Here is a 24,671-nt window from a genome sequence, read left to right as displayed (position 1 = left end):
ATCTGCAAAATGGGCCTGAGAGCAGGACTAAGGATGCCTGTGGCAGCCAGAGGGGCGGGATGAGGTGGCGCCCGCCCGGGAGGGATGCTCACGCGGCATCTAGCCCTAGACGCCTCGCGGCGGGGTCCGGGTGTGGATAAGGGAGGGGGCGGGTCCGCGCCGGCCCGGTCCCGGCTGGAGGAGGAGAGACGGCGCACGTCGTGTCGTGTCGTGTCGCGTCGCGCTGCACGCCGCCCGCAGTCGTCCCCTCCATCCGTCACTCGCAAAGCCCGCGCCTCCTTTGCGCGCGCGACCCTTACATAAGCGTCCCTGGCGCCGGCGCACGCCCACCAGCTCCGACCTGCTGCAGGAAGAGGAAGGTGCAGAACGCCGCGGACACTCACCTCCTCCCAGGCGCTGCAAGTCGTCGCCGCCGCCTCTACGGCCGCTGCCTGCGCTGACAGGGAACAGCTGCGGTCTCCGTGCAACCGAACTTGCTGCAGCCCCAGGCCCCGCCTCACGGACTTCCTATTGGTCCAGGCAGCCCAACCCCTCCTAGAATTGGGTAATATTCTCCGTCACTCACCACTCCTCCGCTTAGGACTCCTCCCTACGCCCACCTACCGGCACGTTTAAGCCTTGGCGCGCCACGTCAGCCCCGCCCCTCGCGTCTCCGGAGGGTCCCTGGATTGGTGGCAAAGCCAGGAGAGCCCGCCCCAGGCGCACCACCGCCTACTCTCTTGTCTCCGGAACCTCACGTGGGCAGCTCGGCCCCGCCCCCGCCCGCAATAGGCGGAAGTGGCGGGGCTCCGGCACGTCGTGATTGGCTATCGCCGGGGGTGGGGACGTGCAATTCATTCACCCGGGTAGCACGTGTCTCCCCAAACCGCAAGCATAACAGATGCGCCCCGCTTCAGGCACCCCGGCCCGACGCAGATACGCATTAGCGGTCGGAGAAGAGGTCTCAGAGCGTTAGCGGAGGGTAGGAGGAAGGAGAAGATGCTGGTGCCTCCAGGGTTTACGTGACTGCGTCCTGTGGCGTCTGTGTGGGTGGTCGTGGGGGTTAGAAGTCAGTCTCTGTGTGACCTTGGACATTTCCACTTCACCTCTCTCAGCTTCAGTTTTCCTAATTTGCAAAGCGGGGTCGCTCAGGACCTAGGGGTTTATAAAGCTTGGTTGAGATATGAAAGGAAAGCTGCTTAATTGGGCTCTGTGCCAACCAGAGGGTAGGGAAGTGACCCAAACAACCCAAAATTCCTGCCTTCCGGTGAGGGGAAACTAGACAAATAAACATAAAATATACAGTACATCAGATGTAATTAGGGAAGGAGAAAAAATAACCTGCTTCCAGACTAGAGGATCAAGGACTCTAAGTAAACACCGTTGACCAGAAATTGTTTATTGAGCACGGAGAGGGATTAAGATCCCCTTCTCTTCTCGAACTTCATTGCGTAAAAAGTTTATCACTCCAACTTCCTTGTCCTTCCTTCCACCTGTTCCGCAGGACTCCAACCCTGGGTGGATCCACCACAGCTATTTTAGAAGCAGAATAAGAATTTAAAATCCAATCTTCCAAATTCACGCTTTCATTCAATCAATACGCATCTCTTAAGCACCTACTTACTATGTGCCTGGTGCTATGCGGGGGGATTGGTGAGCAAAACCGAGGCCCATCATTTAGTGGAGCTCACGTTCTATCGCATGTCCAAGCCCAAAGACTAGACATAACTTTTTTTTTTTAAATACAGGAAAAGAGGGGCTGGGGATGTGGCTCAAGCGGTAGCGCGCTCGCCTAGCATGCGTGCGGCCCGGGTTCGATCCTCAGCAGCACCACATACCAACAAAGATGTTGTGTCCGCCAAGAACTAAGAAAAAATAAATAAATGTTAAAATTCTCTCTCTCTCTCTGTCCCCCTCTCTCTCTCACTCTCTCTTTAGAAAAAAAAAAAAAAAAAAAAATACAGGAAAAGAGTTAAAGCCTTGTAACCTTGTGAGGTCCCATCCCTCTCTGGACTGGATTTCCACATAAAAGGGGCTGGACTTCATACACTTGAGTCTGTCCTTCCTTGTGTGTTACACTTCTAGCACATGCCTACCTTGTGACCTCATTACTTCCTGTCTATTTTATCTACCCTTCTGCACAGATGTAAGACTTGAATCCCTGTGTCTTTCAGAAAAGGCATGACCTTGTTCTAGGGCTGGCCAATCAACAGGGTCTGTGAATGGATCTGGAACCATAAAACAGGTGGCTTCCTCCACCCAGATTCAGGTGACTCCTACATCAACACCAACTGAGGCAGATCTGAACAAAGGACCTAATTGAGTGGAACCAGATAGATTGCTGTGAATAAAGCAGTATAGGTTCTAAACAGTTAGCCACAGCATATACATTATCAAGTTAGATTGAGAAACAAGACACCTTGCCATCCAAGCTTTCTCCTTCCCCAAGAGGACAGGGTTGGGAAAGTATTCCATTCCAAGCCAAGAAAACTTTCTAGCCAACAGCCTGGGTGAGGAGTCTGCCATGGCTGGAGCATTTCTCAGGGTGAGCTTCAGATCTCTACTGGCAGAATCTCTTTGTTACAGAGTGCTGACTGGAGAGGCAGATTCCTGAGCCCCACCCCCATGGTCTTATTCAAATTAACCAGATGCCTTAGAGGGACTAACAGAGTCACCTAGGTCACTGAGACCCAACGTTGGGAAATGAGACACCCCCCCCCCCTTTGCATTGCTAGTTTTAGGAACTTTCCAAATGGTTCTGAAGTGAATCAGTGTGGAGACCCGCAGAGAGGCCTAGAGAAGTATTAGCCAGACTTCCCAATGATAAGAATCTCCCTGTTGTTTTTTTTAAACAAACAGATTCCTGGACCCACACCCTTGGAGCTGGGGTGGGGCCCAGGAATCTTTTATTGATTTTTTTAACCCCCACTAATTCTGGAGATCTGGGAAGCTTGGGGACTTGGCTAAATTCCCAAGAGGGGGTGGCAGAGGAGGGCTGGCCAGGAGTTCAGCTGTGGTGCTCAGGCACAGGCAGCAGGATCTCTCAGGAAAGAAGTGTGACATCCAGCAGCTCAGAGGCTCCTGTGAGGCTGGAAGTGCAGCTCTGCCTTCTGCTTCTTAGTGTCTTCCACTTTCTGGAAGGTTCTTGGTTGATTGGTTGGTGGGTCTTCTGTTCCCCTCCTCATATTTGAACATTACCTCTCCAACAGTTGAGTTTAGCACAGAATAGGTGCTTAATAAATAGTGGGTAATGAAAGCAGGGGAGACATCAGCCCACAGTTAAAAGGACTGGAGTAAAGGGGACTGCCCCAGAGACCAAGCCCCAGAGGCCCAAGAGTCCAGCAGGAGGTTGAGGAGTCCAGAGGACACCACCTTTAGCCTGGAGGGAAAGTTAAAGAGACAACGACCTGGAACAGGCCAGGTGGGGTGGGAGTGTGTTTGCCAAGGGGCAAATTGGGAGGAGGGAGTGTCCCTGGGCCAGAAAGGAGGGAAAGAAGATTCATTCACTCCACAGCTTTCTCAGGAAAGATGTCCAGAATAATGAGCAGTTTCCCCAGCCCCACCCTGCTCCCGGACCAGCAGGAACAGAGCCTGAAATGCTGACTTCAAAGCCGTGTGGCTCTGTGCTGGAGATGATGGCCAGGGGGGTTATGGAACTCCAAGGAGGGGGCCCTGACCCTAAAAAGGGGCCTTAGAGGGCTTCCTGGAGGAGGTGATCACTGGGCCAAGTCCTGAAAAAGAGAGAGTTTTATCAGGTGAAGATATTGATAAACGCCGCATGCTGAGAACAGGCCCAAACTAAGACAGGAAGATGAGGTGGGGGAGGGGCATGGTGCACAGCATACTGCTGGGCCCTGGGAGGACAGCTCCCCAGCAAATTCAGGAAGCACAGTGGGGGAGGCCAGGAACAGTTAGGAACAAAGAAACTGGAAGCATCCAGGTGGAAAGGGAGCACCCAGACAAAGCCATGGACCTCTCAAAACATAGCAGATACCATGAGCCCCCCCAGTGCAGACCACCCTCTGAGTTTCCATTTCCAGCCCAGGAGCTGGGCTTCACTCTGACCAGGACAACCCAGATGAGGGGGATGTTCCCTCCTCAGATGATGAATGAGGGCTGTCCAATTTCTGGCGGCTGGAGCCTTAGAGGGCCTGGCTGCTGGGTTAACCCTCAGTGAAAAGACAGGGCAAGGCCACCAGGCCCTCAGGAAGACCCACTGCTTCCCCTGGGATGGACAAACACCCTGCACAGGCTGGAACTGTGTCTTCTATTCTGCAGCACAGAAGCCTCCAGGTGGCAGGGCAGAGGCAGCCCAAGGGTAGTTTGATCTGCTTTTTATTTATTTATTTTTCGTAAGTTTTCCTGCCTCAGGTCCTTGGGGGGACCAGGCTGCTCCACTGGGGCTCCTAGCCTGGTTCCCATGCACAGCTACACTAAACCATGGGGTGCCTGGTTGACGATAAGGAAAAGGTGGCACTTTGGTGATAAGGCTTCTCCCGGAAACAGTCGTGCCTACCAGCACATGACCAGGCAGGCAAAGCATGGATTGGGTCAGGTCCCCATTCACCCATCAGCATGGAGCACATGGGCAGTGTGGGAACTGCACAGCGATGAAAGGCGGTCCTGTGCCCTTGCCCAGGTGCAGTTTTGGGGTACTGAGCCTAACCCCCCACACTTTGTCCCTGTGGTCTCTGTTCCTTTAACTTTGTTGCCTCCCACCCCTAGGGACCTGTCCTTTCAGTCTGGACAGTCCCACTAGACCACAGAGCCTATCAAGGGATCCCCACAAGATACTCAGACCATCGCCGGCCGAGGTGGAGCATAGCCTTCATCTCCCCTGTGCTCTTGGGCTGCCGAAGTCTCTGCCAGTTCTGAGATCGCTCTTCTGTTTCCACCCCTCTGAACGTGCCAGCCCCAAGAAGCAAAGGAATGGGTTAGCTCCTCCCAAACCTCCTCCCAAGTTTTATTGGGGCAATGCCAGCCAAAACAGTTCCTGTCACTTGCCCCTGCCCAGACTCTCAGCTGCAGTTAACATTGTCATTTCTGCCATCTCTCCTACTTTGCCCACTTGCCCAAATCCTCAAAGTCCTCAAAGCCCGTGGGAGACTCCCCACCATGGGTCCAGCCCCTTACCCGGGTGCCAGGTCCATTCAAAGTCACTGGTCCCTAGGATGGGACAGAGGAAGGGGACGAACCTCCTTACAGTCTGAGTGGTAACTCTTTGGATTCTCCCAGCAATCCTCTAAAGTAGGGAGGGGTGTTGAGGCCTCTCTCCTGGTTGCACAGCCAGGGCCCCAGTCAGGGACCCCCAAGCACCACATTTTCTGCTCCACTCGCCACCTTAGACCACCCAGGAAAAGAGAAAGCAGAAACTGTGGAATCAAAGAAAGAGTTTTGTTTCTGAGATCTCTGTGAAGATAGTACCTGGTGAAGCCAGATTTACAGATAGGTGGTTAGCATAGTCAGGTAAATGGGGTCTCATATCGAGTAAGATGAAGACAGAGCCCATCCCTAGGAAATGTGAATGAAGCTAATCCAAAAGCAATCCCAGCCCAGATTACTCCTTTGGTCCACCTGTCCCCCACCCTTTGGGCCTTCCCACCTGCATTCCATCACTGCAAGATAACAGAACAAAGGACAGGAATCGGGAAAGCTGAAAGTAGACCTTAGCTATAAAAGAGGGAAGACCTCGCCCTTCCATGGATTCCATCTCTTGGGTCCCCTTCTTCCTCCAGGGAGAAGTCTTTTGCTGTCTTTTAATAAAGTCAACTTTTCACTCTACCCTTGCCTCCGAGTGGTGTTACACTTCTGCCTCAGGGAAGCAAGGCCTCCTCACCGGTACACAGCGGGAACACTGGAACCTGATTGTACAGCCAGCTTCTCCGGGCCCTGCTCAGACCAGACTTTGCGGTGGACTTGCCGTGGGGCCTGGTGGTTGGTGCTTCTCAGCAAGGCAAGTCTGGGGCTCCCAGGAGACCTGCCCAGCTCCATCCTACAGATGAGGAATCAAGCTATTTGGAAAAGTTCAAGAGCACCTGAGTTACTGGCTCTGCCTCGCTGCACCTATTGAGCTCAGGTTCTCTGCCACTCAAAATAATCCTTCCCTAATTCTTTGGAATGCTGTCGCAATTAAACACAGCCACATTCAGGAGGCCCTCGGTGCAGTGCCTGGCACGGACAAGTGCCCAGCACCTGGGAGCTTTTATAACAGTGTTTAAGTAATAGTGTTATTTACCATTCACTTTGATTTCTCCAAGTGATAAGGTGGCCAGGTTCTGGCATTGAAATTAACAGCCTGGTATTCCAGCTTCCTGTGGAGACATGAAGACGGAAAAACTGGACACGTTTGGTACCATTGTTCTGAACTAAAAGAAAGAGGGCACCAAATTACAGCATATTAGGAGTCGCTCAGGCAAAGAGCAGAGATTCATTATTGAACATACTCAAACAATTTTAAGTTAAACATGTATGTCTGCAAGCACTGGTCATATTTTCAAGGAGAAAATCTAGTGGCATTAACCATTGGGCTCATAGTGTAAAGGGCGATGGAAAAGCTCCGTAAACTCAACAAGCCAAAACAACCCTTTACCTTTATTAGCAGGACCGCAGCAGCCAGTCACAGAAGAGAAGGGAGGAGAGAGGAGGGGAGAGGGGGAGAGTGAGGGGGAAGGAGAGAGTGAGAGGGGGATAGAGAGAGGAGAGGGAGAGAGAGGGAAGGGGAGAGAGAGAGAGGGAAGGGGAGAGAGAGAGAGGGAAGGGGAGAGAGAGAGAGGGAAGGGGGGAGAGAGAGGGGAGGGGAGGGGAGGAGAGGGGAGGGGGGAGAGAGGAGAGGGGAGGGGGGAGAGAGGAGAGGGGAGGGGAGGGGAGGGGAGGGGAGAGAGGGGAGGAGAGGGGAGGGGGAGAGAGGAGAGGGGAGGGGGGAGAGAGGAGAGGGGAGGGGAGGGGAGGGGAGGGGAAGGGAGGGGAGGGGAGGGGAGGGGAGAGAGGGGAGGAGAGGGGAGGGGGAGAGAGGAGAGGGGAGGGGGGAGAGAGGAGAGGGGAGGGGAGGGGAGGGGAGGGGAGAGAGGGGAGGGGAGGGGAGGGGAGGAGAGGGGAGGGGAGAGAGTAAGGGTAAGAGAGTGAACAGGGTATTGATATTTATGGGCTTAACACAGGATGAGGAGGAGCAGGGCGAGTGGGCTGTTACTTCTTCATTGGCTGAGAGTTCGCGCCACTTCAGGGATTGGAGGTGCGCCATTCAAAGTTCGTGCCATTCATAGGGATTGGAGGTGACAGTTCGCGCGCCATTCAGTGCTTCTTGGACCTGAGCTCCCAGAAGAGAAGCAGTCTGGGCGCCATCTTTACAAACACATAGTTCTGTGAATACCCAGACTTCACCCCCAGAGGGTGGAGCACAGTTCATTTGCTGAGGACTCCCCGTGCTGGCCAGACTCAATAGGGCTGCACCCCAGGTCCATCCAACTGTGCCTCTGTTACTTCATCTGAACAATGGAGTAAGGCTTCTGAGTAGAGGGCATGCTGCTTTCCTGCTGCCCCCAAGGCCTATCAGATTCCCAGGTCAGATTCTCAAAGGCCTAGAGATGAGCTTCCTGTCCCACTTCCCCAGGGCGAACCTGGCATGTCCCCAGGCTCTGGCCATCTGCTCCACTCTCACCTCCACCTCCTTCGTGCCTGTGAGGCTGAACCCCACCCCCCACCACCTCCTTGAAGAAGCCCACCCGGATTTGTTATGCTCGAATTCAATTCAGGACCCCCAAAAGACCACTAGAGACCACCAGAGACAAAGAGGTGTTTATTATGAGCTAGGTCTGTCCTCCGCAGGCACACAGCAACTGGTGACACTGAGAGGCCCCGGAGCCCAGGGTTTGCAGCAGTTTTATACACTCTTTGGGGAAGGCAGGGTCTTCACATACATCATAGCATTGAAGCCAGATTTAAAGTTAGGTAGTGTAGTTAGGTAAATCTGGTCTAATACCGAGTGAAATCTAAAATGGAGGCCATGCTGAGAATGATTCCAGGAAACGCAGAACAACTCATGGAATGTTAATGAAGTCCTGAAAAAGCCCAAGGCCAAAGTCCACCTCAAAGAAGTGTCCCACCCCTCGGGCCTTCCAACCTACATTCCATCACCCAAACTATAAAAAGGGGAAATAACCGCACTTCCACGGATTCCACCTCTTGGGTCCCCTTCTTTCTCCAGGAGAAGTCTTTTCTGCTGTCCTTTAGTAAACTTCTGATTTCCACTCTGACCTTGCCTTGGCGTGCTTCTTTGGTGTTATTCTTCAGCATCGGGGAAGCAAGAACTCGTCACCAGTCAACAGCGGTAACAGCATCTCTTCGCAAATCATCACACACTGCGGGGAAATCAAACAACAACTCTAAAACATGATTAGCACATTCATTGGCGGGAACAAGTTGGGTAGGGGTGATTGGTTAGTACAAGAGGGGGATTCCTTTGAACTGATTGGTTTAAGCCACGAGGGGAGTACTTGCTGAAATACTTGGTTTCCCAACATGTTATCAACCACCATAAACTACTGGGAGGGTCATCTGGCATCCCAGGTATTTTCCCTGACCCATGCTGATTGGTGGCTGCCAGGGGGTTGCTATTGGTCCCCACCTAGCCTGATTGAGTCAGGGACACCTGGCGCAGGAGATCTCTCCTGTTATTTGCAGATAAAGAACTCAGCAGGTGGATATGTGCCTAGGAGTGCTCTGTGGGTCTTTCCAAGGACAAGGGTCACGCCCCCTTCCTTGGGAAGGCTTTGCTCTGAGGTAGAGGCTGGTTTTTCAGATTCTCCTCAAGGATGCATCCTCCTGCACTTGGCATCTCCCGAGGCACTTCCTTGTATGTCTAAGAATCCCTCCTTTTCCAGGGCAGAGATCCTACCCACCTCACTCTTGGGCCTCACCCAAGGTCTTGCGCACAGCGTGCAGACACACAGATTAACAGCACTGGCTGCTTTTTGAGAACTGTCTGGGGAGCCTGCTCCTGTCCGCAGCCTTCTCCCATCACCACAACCTTAAATGGCATCCATCATTCAGGAAGTCGATACCAGCACGTGTCATTAATGTCACACTTCTCTCCACATTTAACTCTGAAGTAGGGCTGCGTGTTCCCATGGGTGGGCGACAGGTATTCTTTCTTAATGGGTGTAAAACAACGCCGCCTTTCCGTGGGTGCCATCTAAGCCCCATTTGACAGCTGAGAAATTGTAGGGACATGAAGGTAAGCCACTTGCCCAGGCCTGTAGCTAGTTCCTGACAGGGCAAGGCACGTCATGGGCTGGGAATGAATCCTTGTTCTGCGGGCTAGGCATGCTCTCCAAGGGCCCGGCCACCCAGCCTGCTGGTGTTCACATCCTTGTGTGACCCCCCTCCCCCGAAGCCATGATGACTTGCTCCTGAGGAACAGAAGTGATGGATGTCCCCTCTGAGATTAAGCCCGGGGAGACTCTGGCTCCAGTCTTGCTCCCCATCTCTGGCTGTCCCTTGCTTGCTCTGATTGAAGCCAGCTGTCACATTGTGAGCTGGTTTTGGAGGCCCAGGGGTAGGCAGCCAACAGCCAACGATGACCTGTGAGGATAGAATTCTGTGTCATGGCAGGAGTGAGCCCAGAAGGTCATCCATCCTGTGGACCCTTGAGAATAGTCCCACTGAGCCACGGCCAGTTCCTGACCCACAGAAACTGTGACATAATGTGTCCTGCCTGAAGCCACTCAGTGTGTTGTAAGCCTCTAAATGTCATTTAAGGTATCAGGTTTAAATTAAATCCATGGAGGGATTAGCTCCAGAACCAGCAAAAATACTCAGAACATAGTGCTTAAAACCAAAGGAAGGGCTGGGGTTGTGGCTCAGCGTAGAGCGCTTGCCTACCACATGTGAGGCCCTGGGTTCGATCCCAGCACCACATAAAAATAAATAAATAAAACCAAAGGAAGAGGAGAAGGAAGCAATACATTTTGGTCCCTTGGGCTGCCCTCTTTGCCCCAGGAGTCGTTTGTCACACAGCCATGGACAATTGATCAATTCTGATGTTTAACACCAAGTATTCACTGTGTTAGGTACAAGGCCACAGAGAGGGAAAAGATTTTACCTTTGAAGGATGCCCAGTCCCCAGTCCGGTGGGACAAGGCCTGGGTGTGATTGGGCTCTGGTGGGTTGCAGAGGGGACCACCCACCTGACACAGCCCAGAGGGGTCAGCAAAGCCTTCTGGCAGGTGTCACTCACAGAACCAGGTGTTGAAAGGTGAGGGAGAGGGCTGGGATGTGGCTCAAGCAGTAGAGCGCTCGCCTGGCATGCGTGCGGCCAGGGTTCGATCCTCAGCACCACCTATCAACAAAGATGTTGTGTCTGCCGGAAAAAAACTAAAAAATAAATATTAAAAAAAAAATTCTCTCTCTAAAAAAAAAAAGAAAGAAAGAAAGGTGAGCGAGAGCTGGCCAAGTGAAGAAGGCCAGAGGATGGGAAGAGAAGGACAGGAATACCTATTTTCTCCTTGTCCTCAGTGGATGGGGGAGATTATTTTAAGAGGCCAGGGCCACAGAGATTCTGTGATGGCTTTGTTGCCTTGGGACCAGGGTCAGGGTGGCCTGTGGGTTCAACACTAGGAGTGTGGGCGGGGCTGGATAAAGATGCCTGGCATCCTGTCAGAATCAGCATTTGGGACAGACTGGGGCACAGGGTCCATTCTCTTTATAAGTTCCTTGTCTTAGCTCCTCAGAGCTGAGTCTGTCAGACATTAAGACAGGCTTTTCCCAAGGATGGCCCAGAAACTCAGAGGGAGGAAAGAAGGCCAGGCCAGGCCCTGGGGGGAAACTGTAGAGCAGAGCCATGGGTCACAGCCAGCACTTCCCTGACCCACGGCGGGCAGCTCTTGCAGCAGCCTAAGCATGGAGGAGGCAGGGGCCTGGCTTCTGGTTCTGCCTCTGCTGCTGACCCAGGGGCATGGCAGGGCCAGGGTAGGGACAGACCGTAGAAGCTTGTGCTTTAAAGCCAGGCTGATCCACTGGGAGTCCAGCTCTACCATGTACTGGGCGTGCTCTCTGGACAGTGCTTGATCTCTGTGAGCCGCAATTTCCTGGTCTGTAAAATGGGATGATAAGCTAAGCATGCTGCCATACTCCTGTAGTTCCAGCTACTGGGGAGACCGAGGCAGGAGGATCACTTGGGTGTAGGAGTTTAAGGAAGACCCTGTCTCAAACTAACAACAGCAAAGGATAATAATGCCCACCTCATAGGGCTAGCATGGTGTTTAAATGAAATCCATGGAGCTCCTGAACCAGTGTAAATGCTCAAAATGCTCAAAACATAGTGGACAAAACTAAAAGGAGCATGGCCCGAAGTGGGAGGTCCCTCCAGCCCTCAAATTCTATAATTCTCAGGAAACTGCTGGCCTAACTTGGGACCACTCTGTCTTTCCCCTGTCTCATGAGAAAGAGCTGCTACTGGTAGTCTCACTTGCAGAGATGTCCACATTCATGATTTTGTCTCAGTTTTTCAAAGAACCCATTTTACAGAGGGGAGACAATGATCAATACCGCCAACTCATTTTTATTGAGCACTTGCTGTGTACCAGACCCTGTGGGACACATTTAAGCCACAGAACAATTGCCTGAGTAGCTCTGTTACTGAAGTGAGGGCTAATGGGTCACAGAGCTTTAAGCGCTGAAGCTGCAGCTTACCCATAGGCACTTGGTCCTCGGTCCTGGCAGCCCAGCTCTTAACCTCTACACTGTGCTGGAATATTGGGGCAGAGTTAGGCTTGGAAGAAAACCAGGCCTCCTGATGCCTGGCCTAGAGCTGTTTCGCTTTCTCTTATTCTTTAACTTTTTTTTTTTTTTCCTAATGTGGTAAAATACCCGTGTTAAAAGATTTACCATCTTAGCCTTTTTATTCCTTATTTTTTTTTCAGTTCTGGTGATTGAGCTTAGGGTTGCTTTACTACTGAGCCACATCTCCAGACCTTTTCATTCTTTGTAAGGGTCTTCCTAAATTGCTGAGGCTGGCCTCAAACTTGTGATCCTCCTGCCTCAGCCTCCCGAGTTGCTGAGATTACAGGCGTGCGCCTTCACGCCCAGCTCCATCTCGGCCGGCCTTATTTGAAGTGGATGGCTCAGTAGTATTGCATTCATCCACAATGTTGTGCAATCAACCTCCAGGGCCCTTCTCATCTCCTAAAACTGAAAATGTATAACCACTAAACCATGAACTCTCCATTCCCTCTGCCTCTGGTTGGCGGCAGCTGCCATTCTACTTTGTATCTCTATGAATATGGCTCTTCTAGGTTGGAGCTGCCTTGACTCATAAAAGCCTGTCTCTGCTTTGCTCTTGAGTCATCTAGAATCAGTGTCTCTGAGATGCAGGGACCTGGACAGCCAGAGCCCCGCTTGGAGGAGGCCAAGCTTTTCCAGGATGGGTGGTCAGGGAGGGTTGCCTGGAGGTCCTAGGAGGAGAAACAGGCGGGAAGATCGGGGCCTCGGGTTTACACTTCTTGTTCCAGAAGATGAGGAGGTGGTGGGCAGTGTGACTCAGGGATGCTCGGCCCCTGTGGCCTGCCCTTTGGTTTATGACAGCCACCTCAGCAGCAACAACCTTTGCCCCCAGGTGAGCTCCGGTCAGATGGGTGGAGGCACCAGGCCATCCTAGAGGGCCAGTGGCTTGCCGAGAGGCCGAAGTGTCCAGAACCATGGGAACAGGGCTGCGCAGCCAGTCCTTGCGAGGACCCCGGCGGCACTCCTACGGGAAGCTCCAGGAGCCCTGGGGAAGACCCCTCAAGGGCCAGCTCCGCCGGGCAGTGAGCCTCGGACCAGGGCGGGAGAAATCCACGTCCCAAGGCCTTGACGGAGGGACAGACGTGCAGAAAGTCCCTGCTCAGAAGAGCCAACCTGCGGGGAGCGGGGAGGACACGGAGCAGCTCTCGGAGCAGCTCACGGAGCAGCTGATCCAAACCCCGCCAAGAGGCTGCCGGTGGTGGCTGAGGCGATGCCACCAGGTACGGGCCAGGGCTGAAGGACCGGTCATGGAGCGGGCAGCGGGGGCGGCCCAGGCTCCCAGGTGGGCGCACAGCCGGCAGCGGAGCGGGAAGACGCACAGCTGCCCAGGAGGGAGGCGGGAGCGAGCTCCCGGGGGATGGCGGTGCAGAGGGTCCTGGAGGCTTAGTCCCCTGGGCACTGGGCAGTGGCTGAAAGTTTTAGGATGGGGCGGGGTGGGGTCATGGTCAGAGCTGTTTTAAGACGATCAGCGCGACATTGTCGTGGGTGGGTGAGTGGAGCAGGAGATCGGCCGCCTCCTGCCCCTTGAAGAAGGAGAGAACTGGACCCTGGGGCGGGGGCCGCCTCCTCCTGCTGCGGAAGGGTCGCCGGCGGCGGCGCTTCTCTCTCTGGGGTCTACCGCCACCTCGCGGCTGTGGCTGGAACAGCACCAGAAGCCCCCAGCTTGGCCGTGGGCCCTGGCCGCTCATCTCCCCTACCTTGGTGTTCCAGCAGGTGAGGAGGAAGTGGGACAGCTTTGTCACCAGCATCCCCAACGTGACCTTGAGTCGGCCGGCCTCCCCGAAGCTCCCACTGGACAGCAGCTAGAGGTGCTGGAAATAGGGTGGACCTTGCTGCGCCCCACGGGACCTGCCTCTTCATGGCTCTGGATGGTCGGCCTCTGTCACCAGCTCTTGGGAGCCTCCGTGTTGCTGTCCACCTTGGCTCTGTCCCTCCCACCCCAACCCCAGCAGAGACCCGGTGGGGCTGAGGAGAAGGCTCTGCTCTGCCCTTGGACGAGGAAGCGGTGAAGGTTGGGGAACTTGCTGGGAGTTGGGGGCGTGGCGCCCCAGCCCCACACAAGACCTGTGCCCACTTCAGGACAGAGCTGGGTGAAGCCAGACCCGTGGCTGAGAGGCTCTTGGACCCCACCCAGTGTCAAGGACAGCTCCACCTGCCCTTCCGGTCAGTGGTGCTGGGCCAGGGCACAGGTGTCCCTCACAGATGTCAGCCCTGGAGCGCAAGGACCGTGTCTGGAGGATCCTCATTGTTGGGCACTCTGTGACAGAGAGGCCTGTGACCACGTGTGGCCACATTCTGGCCTCACGGTATCCTGATGAAGGAAGCAGGGAGGCCTTCCTTCCCATGAGACAGAGGGAAACTGAGGCAGGGGGATTCATTGTTTGGGGGTACCTAGCCCCACACTGCACCCCCACCCGGGGCCCAAATTTGGGGTTGTAATAAAGACGCTGAGCTGAAGTGAAGGTTTGGCCTCAGAGCCTCTCCCAGCCCCGTGAAGCAGGCTGGGCCCAGAGCCCGGGCACGGCTCTCAGAGGCTCAGAGAGGTGAGGAGCTCTGCCAGGACCACACAGAGGGGACACTCTGATTCCAAGAGCCCGAGTTCTTTGAGACTGCATTCCTGGCGGGGTCCCTGGGGCTCTCCAGGACTGAGCAGGTCTAAAGTCAAAGGTCAGGGGGCAACCAGGCATCCTGGCCCGGGGCCCGTTTAGGGGTTGATGAGGGCCCCCAGAGAAGTGGGCTCCTCAGAGCCCAGAACCCTGGCAGGTCATTCAGGAAGAAGAGAGGCTCTAGGAAAGTGTCGTTCCAGACAGCCAGAGGCAGCCTGGCTCTGAAGCCAGACTGTGGAGCCACTGAGCACAGCTGTAGTAAACTCCAGGCGCCCCTGCTTGGCCCCTTCCTCAGAAGCACTGGGGGTGCCTCCGGGAAACCCCAAGACTCCAGGAGGCAGCTGAGTCCACAGCTCTGAGCAGCCCTGTCAGTGCCTGGAGGAGGAGCAGGCCAGAATGGAGCATTCTGGTCATTGAGGTTGTGCCCCTGAAGTGGACTGTGGGACTCTATTCTCTTTCACTTTCTCTTTGCTTGCTGGCCACAGTTTTGCTGTGTCCTACCATGATGCACTGCCTCACCACACAACCAAAGCAACAGGGCCAATCCATCACGGACTAGAACTTCCAAAACTGTGAGGCAAAAAACACTCTCTCTATGAGGTTATTATCTCAGGTGTTTTGTGATAGTAACAGAAAGCTGACAAACACATTTCCCATCAAGAGCACAGTCTATTTGCCCTCTCCTTGAATCTGGATGAGCTGTGAGACCTACCTGAACCAACACACTGTGGTGAAAATGTCCAGGGCTTCAAAGTCTAGGCCTTGATAGGTTTTGCAGGTCCTACCTCCTGATCCTGATACTACCTCCTGCTCTTCCTTCCTTGGGAAGCCAGCTGCCTGTTGAGAAGGCCAGGCTGTCCTGCTAGAGAGACCATGTGGAGGTCAGGGGCCACAGGGAGCAGGCCTAAGGCAGCCCCACAACCAGCACCAACACCAGTCCTGTGAGACCCCAGCCCCATCCCAACTGACGGCAGCCTGAGTTGTTCCCGCTGACCAGAGAACAGACGAACCGTCAGCCGGGCCCAGCCAACCCTCAGCGTCGAGATGTAAGAAACCCTTCTGGCTTTGCAGTTTGGGGTCATATTAGAGTCCTAGGGCCACTATGACAAATGACCACAAGCTGTTATTAAAGCAACAGAACTGTATTCCCTCACAGTTCCGGAGGCCACAAGTCCCAAATGAAGGCGTGGTCGGGCTGTGCTCTCCCTGAAGGTTCCAGGAAGGCAGAATTCTTCCTGCCCTTCAGCTCCTAGTGGCTTCCCCCAGTCCCTGATGTTCCAGACTCCGCCTCTCAGGGCATTTTCCCAGTGTGTCTATGTCCATGTTTCCCTCTTCTTTTAAGGACACCAGTCCTACTAGATTTAGGGTCCACCCTCTTCCTGTCTGACCTCATCCTAACTTGATTCCCTTTACAGACACCCTGTATCCAAAAAGGTCCCACTCAAGATTCTAGGTGGGCATGAACTTGGAGAGGGACAAGTTCAACTTGGGGGGGGTAGTTGGAGGTGCACAGCAGCTAACCCAACAGCCTGGCTGCCACCACAGGGTGTGACCTTTACAACAGGCCCCCTCCCAGGGCCGCGGTGGGTGGAGGCAGACAGTGTGGTTCAGTGGTTAGCCACCGCCATAGAGCCAGACTGCCAGGGTTTGAATCCTGACTCTACCAGTTGGTGGTTTGTGATCCTGGGCAAGCCACTTACTATCTCTGCCTCAGTTTCCTCATTTGTAAAATGCGGCTAATAGCAGCAGTTGGCTCCTAAGGTGATTGTGAGGAGCCCATGAAGGCATGTTGCCTAGAATTGTCCTGAACAGAGAGGAAGTGCCCTTCCCACCTGACACACTAAGGCTCACGAGTTTCCAGGACTGGGGAGCTCGCTCCTGATCAAGCACCCTCTTCACATGTGACCTCTGCCCTCCAGGAGCTCCCAGCCTGGCTGGGGGGCAGACAGACGGACAGATGGCCACTGCCCTGCTCCGAAGCAGAATGAAGTGGATGCTCGCTGGGCAGCATGGTGTGGGAGACTCAGGGAGAGTCCCTGGCTCTTGAACTGGCGTGACCGCCTGGCTCAGCTGCACATCTTCCCCGGGTTCCTGAGAGCTTCTGAGGGGGAGAAGCCATGAGCAAGAGGGTAAATAGGGCCACTCGGCTGCGCTAATGGGGCAGCAATGAGGCAGGCAGAAAACACGGCATCCTGCATCTCCAGAGCCAGGGCTGCGGACTCGGGCTGGAGAGGCCCCTGGGGCCCAGCAGATTCAGTCCATTTACTTCACAGATGAGGAAACAGAGGCTCTCACAGCAGGACAGAGGCAGAGCTGCTGCTGAGAGCCATAGCCAAGTAGGAATGATGCATGGCATTTTGGGTTGAAAGGTGACACCATCAAGCCATTGAGATGATAATGATTATGTAAAGAGGTGCATTCAATTGGAGATTAGACCCCTGCTGTCCGCCTCCCCCTGCTACTTTGGAGCTCTCCTGGGACTCTCCAGAGAGTTCCCATTGGTTGGGGAAGTGTTGTAGGAGGGAATTCCGGAGGAGGGATTTCCTGTTGGTGTAGTGTGTCCCGGGAGAAGGCTGCGTGAGTGGCATTTGTGGGAGTTTTGAAAATAAAGTTTGTTCCTGCCTGAGTGGCTCGTGATTTTGTGCCAGCCAGACTGCAGCATTTGGCGGCCCATATAGGGAACGCCTGAAGCTCGGAGGTAAGTAAAATTGCTCGCCCCTAAGGGAGAGCGAGAGAATGGGTGACCATTTCAAAAAACAATGTGTTCTTGTTTTGATTTATTTTGTTTTTGTTTCAAGCTGCCTATCCCTAGAACTTTCTCAGACAAACCGGGAAAAATGGTTGGCTCAAGGTTTGAAGTTGTTTGGCCCTGAGGAAGATAAAATTGATACAACGATTTTTTTGTTCCGTTTTTGTTTCATTCTGTTTCGGTTTTGTTTTGTGTTATCTTATTGGGTTGCGTTATCTTTATAATAGATTAGAAATTAGCAAAAAACAAACCGAAAGAGTATTAAGTAAATTGTTAGAGGTCCAGACTAGGGTAGAAAACATGTTAGATCAAGCAAAAGAGAAGTTCTCTCGAGCTAGTCAGACAGAGGAAAAAAATTTAAAGGAAGAAAGCTTAGAGGACAAACAGCTATGGGGGGGGGGGGCTGGGGGGAAGCTACAACAGGAGGCTGCTACTAACACCGTTCTATCACCAGAGGGCGTAATTCAACCAACAACTCCACCTATAGAGACAGCTGAGTGGCCCTCAACCACCTATAGAGACAGCTGAGTGGCCCTCAACCCCCGTAGTTGATAGATGGGATCCTGAGACAGGACCTCAAAGATTACCATGCACTGTACTTGAGCATGCAGGAGGGCAACGAATTCACCATGCTCTAGATTTCAAAACAGTGAAGCAGTTAAAGGAAGCTGTAACAATCTATGGTCCCCAAGCACCCTTCACTGTAAGCATGGTAGAATCCATACCAACTTGGACATGACGCTAGCAGATTGGACTAGCATGTGTAAATCTGTGCTAAATGAAGGACAATATTTGTTATGGAAGGTTGCCAATGAGGAATTTTCCACGGAGACAGCTAGGCGAAATGCAGCAGCCGGTTTCCCTCAAAGAAATATAGATATGTTGTTAGGAAAAGGACCTTATGAGGGTCAACGGCAACAAATTGAATATGATCCTGCTATAAATGCACAGATTGCTGCAGATGCAGTTAGGGCATGGAAGACATGTAAATTTGGATTCATCAGGGCTTAGTGCTGCAGAAAGGCATATGTATCCAAAAAATGTACATAAGCCTAAGGTACTTTGGAAGGATATTCTAATAGGACAATGGAAAGGTCCTGACCCAGTGATTGTCTGGAGTCGGGGTTCTTTTTGTGTGTTTCCACAGGGAGAACAGCAGCCGATTTGGATTCCAGAGAAACTAACCAAAGCGATTTCTACAGACCAAAAAAAAGATGATTTGACTCAAATCCATAACAGCTGATATCCAGAGCTCCAGCTTGGCTATTCTTACATCTTCGACAGTGATTAACCAGGATGCTTTTTTCAATATCTATTTTATTATTGCCTTTTCCCACATCATAAAGTTCTATTTTATTTTTTGAGCTCATGCAGACCTAGGTTAATGTTTTTCTGATCAGTTTTATTTTTTGGCTGTGGAGTTTTTAAACATTGCAATGGAGATTTCACCTGTGTAAAGCTACAAGGCCTTTACTATTGTCTTATGTGTTGTATGTTTGTGTTCACACTTGTGTTTTGTGTTGTATGTGTGTATGTGCGGTATGTCCATAGATCATATATGAGGAGCGCTCATGAAAACAAGGATCCAAATATTTTTATTATTCACATGATTTAAATGGTTTAATTTAAATTGTGTAAACAACTGTTGAGGATTATTTTAATATGTGAATAAATAAGGAGGTTAACAGATCTGTTTGTTTACTTTCACCTTTCCTTTTCATTATATTTAATAATTCTCTTCAGGATAATGTAAATTGTTCAGAAAATTGTTTTCTTAGTATCTGTTGAAATGTTACATATTTTTTTTAGCCATCATTGCCAGAATTCCTATCTTCATCCCAGTGCTGGTGAAGACAAAGATAAAACCAAACTACAGCTTCTTCGATAGCTATCACAGTAAACTGTATAAACTGATGCATCAATGAATAATAACTCAACAAGTAATGCTCAATCAAGGAGTTGATTTTCTTTTTTTTCTTTTTTTTTTTTTTTGAATTTTTAATATTTATTTTTTAGTTCTCGGCAGACACAACATCTTTGTTGGTATGTGGTGCTGGGGATCGAACCCGGGCCGCACGCATGCCAGGCGAGCGCGCTACTGCTTGAACCACATCCCCAGCCCAAGGAGTTGATTTTCTTTGAGAGGAAATGGACATATTGATAGATTCCTCTGCTTTGAACTGCTTGCAGAACTTGCCTGGACTATGTATCACTTGTATGCATTTTGAACTATCTGTTGGTACAGCGAATTGTGGTAGTGCTGGCATATCTTTGCTGATGGTGTCACCAGTGGTACAATTTTTCAAAGGAGCCGTCAATTGGCTTAGTGTCGTGGCATTTCTGTATCCTCCTGCCTTCTGCTAGTGATGGTCTAAAATTTGGGGGCCAACAGAGGTGAGGCAAAGAACCTCACCCCCCCACTGGCACCAAGGCCAAATTTGGGGGCCAACAGAGGTGAGGCAAAGAACCTCACCCCCCCAACTGGTGCATAGGCCTATCCACAAGTATGGCTGTATGCTGGACCGGTAGTCAGTGACAGGTATGATCCAATTGCAGTGGTACCAACCTAAGACAGGAGGCTGACGCCTAGAGGTCAGCTCATCCAATGACGGGTAAGGACCATATGTAGTATTGGACAGCCTAACAGGCACAGTCCCTAAGCCACATGCTTGGTGCTTAATTAAACAGAAGCGGGGAGATGCTGAGAGCCATAGCCAAGTAAGAATGACACATGGCATTTTTGGTTGAAAGGTGATGCCAGCAAGCCATTGAGATGATAATGATTATGTTAAGATGTGCATTCAATTGGAGATTAGACCCCTGCTGTCCGACTCTGCCTGCTACTTTGGAGCTCCCAGAGAGTTCCCATTGGTTGGGGAAGTGTCGTAGGAGGGAATTCCGGAGGAGGGATTTCCTGTTGGTGTAGTGTGTCCCGGGAGAAGGCCGCGTGCGTGCGTGGCATTCGTGGGAGTTTTGGAAATAAAGTTTGTTCCTGCTTGAGTGGCTCGTGATTTTGTGCCCAGCCAGACTGTGGCAAGCTGCAGCTCCCCCAGGGCTTCCCCTGAGGGAGTCAGGAGTCCAGCTGGGTGTGCAGCCTGTGAGGGAAGCCAGGGGGGCTCAGGCCTGGGTGTCCAACCTGAGTCCAGCTGACTCTCTGAGTGACCTTGTGTGAACCTCCGCCCTTCTCTGGTCTTAATTCTCTCTCTGCAAAGCCGGATGGTGCTCTCCTTTGGGCTGAAGGTTAGATGCCAAATGTGCTAGAGCCTTGCAAACTCCAGGGTGCCTTATCCTGAGAGAGAATACCTCACCTCCTCCCTCATCAACAAGCTGGAGGGAAAACTGCAGACGGAGGCCCAATTGCCTGAGTTCAAATCCTGGTTCTATTGATTACTAGCTGGGTGACATCAGGCAAACCGCCTAACCTCTCTGTGACTTGATTTCCTCGTTCAATAAAAGTAGCAATCCCTCTCCACAGGGTTTTGTATTCCCCAGGTTAACACATGTGAAATATTAGGGCAGTCAGTCAGCCTTTGGTTCTCAGTAGCCAGTTCCAGGGTGCTTTCCCCATGTGATCTTGAGCAGGTCTGCTCTCTGAGCCTCAGTGGCCTCCTCTGGAAAATGGGGGTGTTAATAATAGCCCCTGGCTCGAGGAGTCTGGGGGATGAGACAGGCCAAGGCACACGCTGTGCTGAGCTCGGAGCCAGCTCAGGCAAGCGCAGGCCCAATGAGAGCCTGGGGAGGCCTGGCACCGGGAGCCCGGCGTGTCCTCAGCTCACCTTGGCTGCGCCTGGCCTTGGCAGGGCTGTGGGCAGCATGGAGGGGCCAACGGGATCCAGGAAAGTGGGCTCAGCCTCAGACCAGATGGTGGCCCTGGGCCTCCCAGGAGGTGGTGTCACTCAGTGCCCAAGTGAGAACAGGAGCAGGAGGAAGTCACCCACCGACTCCTCACCTTGCCTCCTTCCCCCTGCGGCTGCCGCTGGCCCTCCAGGCCCCTCCCAGCCTGGCCATGTCTCCCTTCTCTGAGTCCCAGGCACAAGCAGTAGATCCAAGCATCTTTGGGCAAGTGTCACTCAGAGAGCTTCAGAAAGGCTGAGGCACAATCCTCTCCCCAAAGCCCAGCAAGGTGACAGCCCTGAGAACGAATCCCACCCTGCAGCTGCTCGGGGTGCAGATGTGCCCTGAGGAGGGCACAATTGGCATTAGGAGGTGGAAACCCAAGGAGGCTGCCTGAGGAAGGGGGCAGCAGAGGGAGTGGGGGCTCACCCAGTGGAGGAGTTGGGCAGGGTGTGACCAGTGGGGTGCACAGAGCTGGCCAGAGACAGCAGGACCGTGGAAGAACAGGAGTAGCACAACTCTCACTGGGGGATAACAGGGAAGACAAGGGGTGGGACTTCCGGGATCACAAGAGCCTGAGCTTCACCTGGGAAACCCCAGGGAGCCGGGCAGGATGGCGGCCACTCCAGAGGACCAGGACAGGCAGAGGCCCAGTGGGAGGGACCACAGACTGTTTTACAGACAGCATCTCAAGACCCAGAGGGAGGTGGGCTTGGCTGGGCCATGCACAGTGAGGCAACCCGGGCTGGGCGCCCGCACCCCAGCCCACCTGGAACCCGCACACCCCGACGTCCCTCCGCCGCCTTCCTTCCTGCCGCCCAGTTTCCACCTCCCCTGGGGGTCCCCAGAGGAAGGCCTCGGCCTGAGGCAGGAGGAGGATGGGTCAGTGATGGTGGGCAGGGCGGCCGGCTGCGGGCCTGGGGGCCCCTGCCCCTACCATGGCAGCACGGGTTGGCCTGCTGTTGGGTCCCCCTCCCGCCTTGCCCCCCCCCGGAGCCAACCCCCCACTCCTTTGCTCCACCTGGTCACCTCCTGGAGCAGACACCAGTCCAGAAGAGGTCCCTTGCCTGTTTCTGAACCAGTTTCTCTGACAGGGACAACAGGAGGCTCTCAGTGGGCAGGTCCCAGTTGAGTCCCTTGGCGGCAGAGTGGATTCTACAAAGAAAATGAGAAGCTGTTACAGGACACAGAGTAAAAGGCCTGAGTCACTGTCCCCACCCTTCCACACTCCTCTTAGGCATCACCCCCACCTGAATGTCTAAGAGGAACTTTGGATCCCAAACGTCCCAAGCTCTTCTCTGTTCTTCTGGCCCAATGAGCCCCACCTCATTATGGCCACTCCAGTCCCAGCCCAGCAGAGCCGGGCACCTCCGTGTCAGACTCTTCCTGCCCACTACATCCCCCCACCCCGGCCCCCCGGCCCCCGCTGACCTGTCCACCCCTCTTCAAATGCATCCAGACTCAGAGCTCATGGCCCTGCACTAGGCAGGGGGAACCTGAGAACTGGGCTTCCCTCTGCAGTCTTTTGATTTCCCAGCATGTGTCTTCCTCCTGACTCTGACCCTAAACAAGCATCATTCGTCCGCTCAGCAAATGAGTGCCAACTTCTGCTCTGGAGGGACCTGGGAGCCCTGAGCCACCAAGCTTCAGCCCTGTACTGTTGCAAACCAAAGAAAAGATGCCCAAGAAAGGACTTGGACATGCAGAGCACTGAGCGACTTGGTTACAAGCAATATTTGCAAAGTCAAAATAATATAATTAATGACTTTATTATCCCCCAAATCATGTCATAACTATTAAGAGGGCAGAGACAGAAGATCCATATGTTGGGGGCAGTGTGGAAACAGGAGAGCTAAATCTTCACCTCTCAGAGTTGGAAATCTCAGGTGAAGTTCTAATATGCAGACCCAAGGACTGCAATGCAGGCATGTGATCTAGGATTGTGGAGGTAAATCCCAAGGAAACAGGTGGTGCAAGGCCTCCCCGGGTGGTGGGGGGGGTGCAGTGGGATAAGACCAAGGGCCACAGATCTTAGGCCCTTGATTTTTAAAACTAAGCTTTGATAAAAATAAAAATGAAAAATAAATGGAATAGATTTATAAATTACTTATGAGGTTATGACCTCGGGACTACTAGGAATACATGTTTTGGAAATAAGTCTTCTAAAATCATTTCAAAAAGTAACCCAGGGGACGGGGCTGGAGCTCAGTGGTAGAGCACTTGCCTAGCATGTGTGGGGCACTGGGTTCGATTCTCAGCACTGCATATGAATAAATAAATAAATATAAAGACCCGTTGACAAATATATATATATTTTTTTAAAGCAACACAGATTGATTGGCAGACTTGGAAGGTGATATAGATATTCATGATGGAGTATGTCACTGCAGTTCTTCCTGAACCTGAGGGTCATGGAGGAGACCTCTCAGATGCATGTGAACAAAGTAGCTCAGGGTGGAAGGATGTGGTATCATGGTATTTGCAACCTGTTCTCAAATGATATAGGAAAAAGTTTTGCACATAGGCATGTATTTAATTACATATATATATGTAAAAGCATGCACACTGGAAAGCACATGTGGGAACAGTTGGTGACTCAAGGTGAAGACTATGCCAGAGTTCATTGTACTGTCCTCACAACTTTTTATAGGTTGAACATTTTTCAAAATAGGATTTTTGTTTATGTTTTTTGGTGTGAGGGATTGAATCCAGGGGTGCTTAACCCATGAGCCACATCCCCAACCCATTTTATATTTTATTTAGAGACAGGATCTCACTGAGTTGCTTAGAACCTTGCTAAATTGCTGAGGCTGGGCCTTGAACTTGTGATCCTCCTGCCTCAGCCTCTGGAGCCACCTGCATTACAGCCTGCACCACTGCACCTGACTTCAAAATAAGTTTAAAAGAAAAGAAAAGAAAAAGCAATCTGATCACATCACTAAGGAGAGGCGAGCAGAGAGTGTGCCCCTCCCAATGGAGAAACAGCTCCACTGCGACATACTCTTGACCCCCAAATTCACAGCTGTATTTTATCAAGCTTTCAGATCCAGCTCCCAGTTTACAAGGACCCTGGGGACAGACAGCATGTTCAACTACACCAGGGGGTGGCCATCAGCCAGATGCAGGTGGTGGGGGCCATCCCTAGAGCATGCCCCCCCAGTGTTCATCAACAAATAAATTGCCAAGAAAAAAAAAAGATGGACTGGGAAATTCTAAGAAATGTGAAAAATTAACCAGTCACAAGTATTAACTTTATTTGGACACTAATCAAACAAAATGAGAAGGAAGGAAGGAAACAAAGAAAGAGGAAATACTTCTGAACCATGAAACACTTGGGACTTTGAACACTTATCAGATATTCGATATCATATGAGTATTCTTTCTTAGGGGTGAAAATCCAGCACCGGGTCCATGGATTTTGCACCTATAGATTCAACAACTGGGGCGTTAACATATTGGGGAGGGCTGTGGGTGTGGCTCAGCGGTGGAGCGCCTAGAGTGCATGATACTCTGGGTTCCAACAATAGCACCATAAAACTGCATCTAGACTTTTCTTTCTAATCACTGTTCCCTAAACAGGGCAGTATCACAGCAATTCGCATAGCATTTGTATTGCATTAGGCACTGTGCATGATCTAGAACTGAAGGATACAGGAGGAGGCTCTTGGGTTCTACGCAGATACTAGGCCATGTTACATAAGGGACTGGGCATCCTCAGACTTAGCTCT

General features: G+C 52.2%; 2 protein-coding genes and 1 long non-coding RNA gene across 7 annotated transcripts in view; 1 reads left to right on the top strand and 2 right to left on the bottom strand.

Annotated features, from left to right (window-relative positions):
* Pc (pyruvate carboxylase) overlaps nucleotides 1-537 on the bottom strand; it is a 114,749-nt gene extending 114,212 nt beyond the window's left edge. The window contains exon 1 of one of the 3 annotated variants that reach the window (XM_021731752.3): nucleotides 384-537. The gene's annotated coding sequence lies outside the window, so the exon portion shown is untranslated. The remainder of the gene's footprint in view (nucleotides 1-383) is intronic. The other 2 variants (XM_040284041.2, XM_005333362.5) reach the window with 2 other exon arrangements.
* Nucleotides 538-1,362: 825 nt separating this feature from the next.
* On the bottom strand, nucleotides 1,363-6,334 carry LOC144376968 (uncharacterized). Of its 2 annotated transcripts, XR_013437408.1 has the most exons (3): nucleotides 6,215-6,334; nucleotides 5,816-5,971; nucleotides 1,363-3,710 (listed from the first exon to the last, which is right to left on the bottom strand). It is a non-coding gene; the product is annotated as an uncharacterized LOC144376968 (long non-coding RNA). The 2 variants fall into 2 exon arrangements; XR_013437407.1 differs by lacking the exon at nucleotides 6,215-6,334 and having other exon boundaries at nucleotides 5,816-6,050.
* A 6,225-nt stretch (nucleotides 6,335-12,559) lies between these two features.
* On the top strand, nucleotides 12,560-14,216 carry C4H11orf86 (chromosome 4 C11orf86 homolog). Of its 2 annotated transcripts, none has more exons than XM_040286753.2 (2): nucleotides 12,560-12,974; nucleotides 13,468-14,216. In XM_040286753.2, the coding sequence occupies exons 1-2, from the start codon at nucleotides 12,669-12,671 to the stop codon at nucleotides 13,558-13,560; spliced, it is 399 nt and encodes a 132-aa protein (XP_040142687.1). In that variant the 5' UTR covers nucleotides 12,560-12,668; the 3' UTR covers nucleotides 13,561-14,216. The 2 variants fall into 2 exon arrangements, with proteins under 2 accessions (XP_040142687.1, XP_005333608.1); XM_005333551.4 differs by having other exon boundaries at nucleotides 12,561-12,974; nucleotides 13,465-14,216.
* The last annotated feature ends 10,455 nt before the right edge of the window (nucleotides 14,217-24,671 follow it).

The sequence above is a fragment of the Ictidomys tridecemlineatus genome, chromosome 4, assembly GCF_052094955.1.
Source record: "Ictidomys tridecemlineatus isolate mIctTri1 chromosome 4, mIctTri1.hap1, whole genome shotgun sequence".
Classification (NCBI taxonomy): Eukaryota; Metazoa; Chordata; class Mammalia; order Rodentia; family Sciuridae; genus Ictidomys; species Ictidomys tridecemlineatus.
This window is presented reverse-complemented; position numbering and strand designations above follow the sequence as displayed.

Coding starts and splice junctions, on each gene's coding strand:
- C4H11orf86 (XM_005333551.4), top strand. CDS start 12,669: ATGGGAACAGGGCTGCGCAGCCAGTCCTTGCGAGGACCCCGGCGGCAC. Junction 12,975..13,464: donor GGCTGAGGCGATGCCACCAG/GTACGGGCCAGG, acceptor TTGGTGTTCCAG/CAGGTGAGGAGGAAGTGGGA.